We start from the raw sequence: 6,000 nt of genomic DNA on the forward strand, positions 1-6,000 counted from the left end.
CATTTCTGAAAACAAAAGAGCAGGTGTTATTTAAAGAAAGAAAAGAACTGTAAAAAGAAAAGATGTACAAAATCAATGATTTCCAAAGTTATCTGGGTTCGCTAAGTTATAAGAACTACAGACAACAACCACAACAACAATAACCACGATTAACAATAACTTCAAAACAATAACCACAGTACAAGAACAATAACCAAACACAGTGCATACACAATACACACAACGCGTTTCAGTTCTGCCCTTGCCATCCTGTGTGAAGCGAACCATATGGCAACAAGTGAACGTGTTGCTCAGTGACGGACCCTGCATGGGGGCTGAGTGACTGACTGACTTACCTTGTTGCTGTACACATCGTAGAGCAGGTAGACCAGGTACACGATCTGCTCCTCGTCCGATCCCAGCTCTTCCCCGTTCTTGCCTGCTGACACACAGAACAGCAGCACCAGGTGCGAGGGGCTTCCAGAACTTCCCATCGTCACCTGCATCTGTGAGCACTCGAGTGCAGCGGTCTACAGCACTTCACTGCTAAGTCAGGAAACACTTCTCTTAGCCCTGTGCCCAAGATGCTCACCACTGGAGCTGGAGAATCAAGGAAAAACTCACGACTAAAAACTACCCACAAACTTTCCAAGTTGGAGACTGACTAGGGAATGAAACCAGAGCACCGTATGTTGTATGTCCACACTACAGATAACTGTTGTCCGAGTCACCACAACAACATTAACTCCCAAAAACCAGATAATCCAGTCTGCGCGAATTTTCCTATTGTCACTTATCAGTTCAGACAACTTTTGTAAACACCCAGCAAGTTGAGAGTTCAATGTTGACAAAATGACCGTGGTGATATTGGTGGTGATATCAGTCTCAGTGAAGTAGTACAGAAGAACACAGTCTTTTAAAAACACGTGGTGCGAAGTCTGGTGACTGGCACGTGGTGCTGTTGGCGCGGTGTGATGAAGGAGCGAGTCAGTCAGTGTATGGTAAGCTCTCACCACACAACACTGTGGGCCTCAACTGAACTGTCCGGTGACTTCTTTCCAGATGGTTGGCTGAGCGAGGCTGTCCACGTCATCCAGCACAGCAGACCAATCACCATCATCTGGCGGGGGGAAAGCCAATCACCGTTACACTGGGGGTATTGGAAACCTCTCCTTGCCAATGGGATGGGGAGAGAGAGAGGAGGAGGAGGACGGATAGAGAGGAGGGAAGGAGCTCTACACCCCCCAGGTAGTAAGGATGCAATGGGGTGGGAGGTGGAGTTGAAGTGGACTGTGACAGTGACACTGTGGCCACGACTCGCTGATCACAGAGTTGAGTGAACTGACTGTACACAGACACGAACAGAGTGTGTTTACACGGCGACCGCGGCAGGTTTGTCAACTGTCAGTGTGTGCCGAGGTGAGGGCTTTCTCTGTCGTCGTCACAGCCTCACAGGTAGACACCACGAATCGTCAGCTGGGACAACCAGCGGGTCGGCCCAACACCACCAACCCACATGCATCTCAAAACCCCACTTTTCACTCACTGGCAACTCCTCACAACTGTCTGCACGGACTCCAGCGCAAACACTTTTTTCTTTTCTATTTAACCGTGCGAATGGGCACAGGTAAAACAAGACAGTCAGCCAATCCGGGTCGCTCTGTATAGGACTGGTAGTGGAGGTGGCTCTAGGCGAAATTGTGCAAGCTGTTGTTTCAAAGTTTCAGCCGTCCGCCGTGTCTGTTCGTACGCCGGCGTGGTGTGCGTGTCAGTGTCGGGGTGGGTCGGGTCTCGGACGGAGTCAGTGGCTAAGAGGACAGCTACACGATATACATGTGTACAGCCCACATGTCAGCGCTCCCACAGCCCTCAGTGTAGCACGGTCACACACACACACACACACACACCACACACACACACACGCACACGCGCACGCACACACACACCGAACATCTTCACCTTTATCTCTCTCTCTCCACACTGATTACACGGATCACACTGAGAGAGCACAGGCACACACAACAGAGTTCACTATTAAATTTTTATTGTTTAAAAACTAATTCTACCGTCTGGTGGCTGTCTGCCGCTTGGATCTTTCCCGGCCTCCCCCGCCCCGCTTAAGTGTGTCGTCACACCACTTACAGCTGCCTTACAGCCCAGGAATTCACACAACAGTGGGTCTGTAATAGTCGGTATAGCCACCACACATTGTCCAGGTAAACTGCGCTCACCTCAGTCACCTGTTGACAGCAGCAGACCGACTTGCTGACGTCACGTTATAACGGCAGGCAGTGAAAGTACGGGTGGCCCGCGGAGAGCCGTCAATGGTGGGGGTGAAAAATGAAACAAAGGTTTGTTGTGTGTTTTCTCACGGTACGTGTATACTGTGACTAATCTTCTCCGTGTCACGTTACACATCAGTGTCGTCACAGTATACACAGAGCCCGCCTCACCACCCTCCCCTTCCTTCACCACTCCAACCCATACCCCCACCGCAACCCCCCTTACCCCTACCTTCACGGCGCACGATTATTTATTACCCTTTACTTCCGCCTCTATGTCTCCCACCGTCCCCACGGACTTAATAGTTCTATTTATAAGACCCCTTCCAACGCACACAGACACAGGCACACACACACACACACACACACACACACACACACACACACACACACACACATACACACCCTGCATGTATTCAGTATTCAACTTAGGTCATATACGTGGTCGAATTTTTAGCTAACTATAGACACACGCTGCATGTATTCAGTATTCAACTTATGTCATGTACGTAGTCTGAATTTTAGTTAACAATATAAATACTTGACTTTCAATTGTGTAATTATCTCGTTACCACTACCACCCCACACCATAATAAACATCATCACCACTACCACCCCCACACCATAATAACCATCATCACCATTACCACCCCCACACCAGTAATAACCATCACCACTAACACCCCCACACCATAATAACCATCATCACCACTACCACCCCACACCATAATAACCATAATAACCATCATCACCACTACCACCCCACACCATAATAACCATCACCACTACCACCCCACAACATAACAATCACCACTACCACCCCAGCACCATAATAACCATCATCACCAATACCACCCCCACACCATAATAAACATCATCACCACTACCATCCCCACACCAGTATTAACCATCATCACCATTACCACCCCACACCATAATAACCATCATCACCACTACCACCCCACACCATAATAACCATCACCACTACCACCCACACCAGTGATAAACATCACCACCACCACCCCCACACCATGATAACCATCATCACCACTACCACCACCACACCATAATAGCCATCATCACCACCACCACCCCATACCATAATAACCATCACCACTACCACCCCCACACCATGATAATCATCATCACCACTACCACCCCCACACCATAATAACCATCATCACCACTACCACCCCCACACCAGCAATAACCATCATCACCACTACCACTCCCACACCATAATAACCATCATCACCACTACCACCCCCACACCAGTAATAGCCATCATCACCACTACCACCCCACACCATAATAACCATCACCACTACCACCCCCACACAAGTAATAATCATCACCACCACTACCACCCCCACACCAGTAATATCCATCATCACCACTACCACCCCCACACCATAATAACCATCATCACCACTACCACCCCCACACCATAATAACCATCATCACCACCACCACCCCCGCACCAGTAATAACCATCGTCACCACTACCACCCCACACCAGTAATATCCATCATCACCACTACCACCCCCACACCAGTAATAACCATCACCACTAACACCCCCACACCATAATAACCACCATCACCACTACCACCCGACACCATAATAACCATCACCACTACCACCCCCGCACCATAATAACCACCATCACCACTACCACCCGACACCATAATAACCATCATTATCACCACCACCCCCACACCATAATAACCACCATCACCACTACCACCCTACACCATAATAACCATCATCACCACTACCACCCCCATACTATAATAATCATCATCACCACTACCACCCCACACCATAATAACCATCATCACCACTACCACTCCACACCATAATAACCATCATCACCACTACCACCCCCACACCATAATAAACATCATCACCACTACCACCACCACACCATCATAACCATCATCACCACCCCTACCACCACACCATAATAACCATCATTATCACCACCACCCCACACCATAGTAACCATCATCACTACTACCACCCCACACCATAAAAACCATCATCACCACTACCACCCCCACACCAGTAATATCCATCATCACCACTACCACACCACACCATAATGACCATCACCACTACCACCCCACACCAGTGATAAATACCCACACACCATAATAACCATCACCACTATCACCCCCACACCATAATAACCATCATCACCACCACCAGCCCCGCACCAGTAATAACCATCGTCACCACTACCACCCCCGCACCATAACAACCATCATCACCACTACCACCCCCGCACCATAACAACCATCATCACCACTACCACCCCACACCATAATAACCATCACCACTACCACCCCCACACAAGTAATAACCATCACCACCACTACCACCCCCACACCAGTAATATCCATCATCACCACTACCACCCCACACCAGTGATAAATATCACCACTACCACCCCCGCACCATAATAACCATCACCACTACCACCCCCACACCATAATAACCATCACCACCACCATCCCCGCACCAGTAATAACCATCATCACCACTACCACCCCCGCACCATAATAACCATCATCACCACTACCACCACCCCACACCATGATAACCATCACCACTACCACCCCCACACCATAATAACCATCATCACCACTACCACACGACACCATAATAACCATCATTATCACCCCCACCCCCACACCATAATAACCATCATCACCACTACCACCCGACACCATAATAACCATCATTATCACCCCCCCCACACACACACCATAATAACCACCATCACCACTACCACCCTACACCATAATAACTACCATCACCACTACCACCCTACACCACAATAATCATCACCACTACCACCCCACACCATAATAACCATCATCACCACTACCACCCCCACACCATAATAACCATCATCACCACTACCACCCCACACCATAATAACCATCATCACCACTACCACCCCCACACCATAATAACCATCATCACCACCCCCACACCATAATAACCATCATTATCACCACCACCCCACACCATAGTAGCCATCATCACCACTACCACCCCACACCATAAATACCATCATCACCACTACCACCCCTACACCATAATAAACACCATCACCACTACCACCCCACACCATAATAACCATCACCACTACCACCCCCACACCATAATAACCATCATCACTACTACCACCCCACACCAGTGATAGCCATCATCACCACTACCACACCCACACCATAATAACCATCATCACCACTACCACCCCCACACCATAATAACCATCATCACCACTACCACCCCCACACCATAATAACCATCATCACCACTACCACCCCCACACCATAATAATCATCATTATCACCACCACCCCACACCATAATAACCATCATCACCACTACCACCCCCACACCATAATAATCATCATTATCACCACCACCCCACACCATAATAACCATCATCACCACTACCACCCCCACACCATAATAATCATCACCACTACCACCCCCACACCATAATAACCGTCATCACACCAGTGCACCATTTCCAAAACCACAGGAGCAACTCTAAATCAGCACACTGCGACAGCAGCAACAGAGGAAGGAAAAACTGTCCAAGATAAATGGCACGGTGCAAAAGTTAGCCACCGCAATGGTCTTGTTATGGGGACACTTTTGTTTTGTTTTGTTTTGTTTTGAGACACCTGTCTGTTTATTATGCAGACAAATGAATGACA

At 48.5% G+C, this 6,000-nt stretch overlaps 1 protein-coding gene across 2 annotated transcripts in view; it reads right to left on the minus strand.

The window, feature by feature from the left end:
• Positions 1 to 1,773, minus strand: part of LOC143286145 (RNA-binding protein fusilli-like) — a 70,913-nt gene extending 69,140 nt beyond the window's left edge. For both annotated transcript variants that reach the window (XM_076593749.1, XM_076593748.1), the window contains exon 1: positions 336 to 1,773. In XM_076593749.1, the coding sequence (XP_076449864.1) occupies positions 336 to 485 (150 nt within the window). In that variant the 5' untranslated portion in view covers positions 486 to 1,773. The remainder of the gene's footprint in view (positions 1 to 335) is intronic.
• Between the last annotated feature and the right edge of the window lie 4,227 nt (positions 1,774 to 6,000).

Source organism: Babylonia areolata, chromosome 9 (assembly GCF_041734735.1).
Source record: "Babylonia areolata isolate BAREFJ2019XMU chromosome 9, ASM4173473v1, whole genome shotgun sequence".
NCBI lineage: Eukaryota > Metazoa > Mollusca > Gastropoda > Neogastropoda > Buccinidae > Babylonia > Babylonia areolata.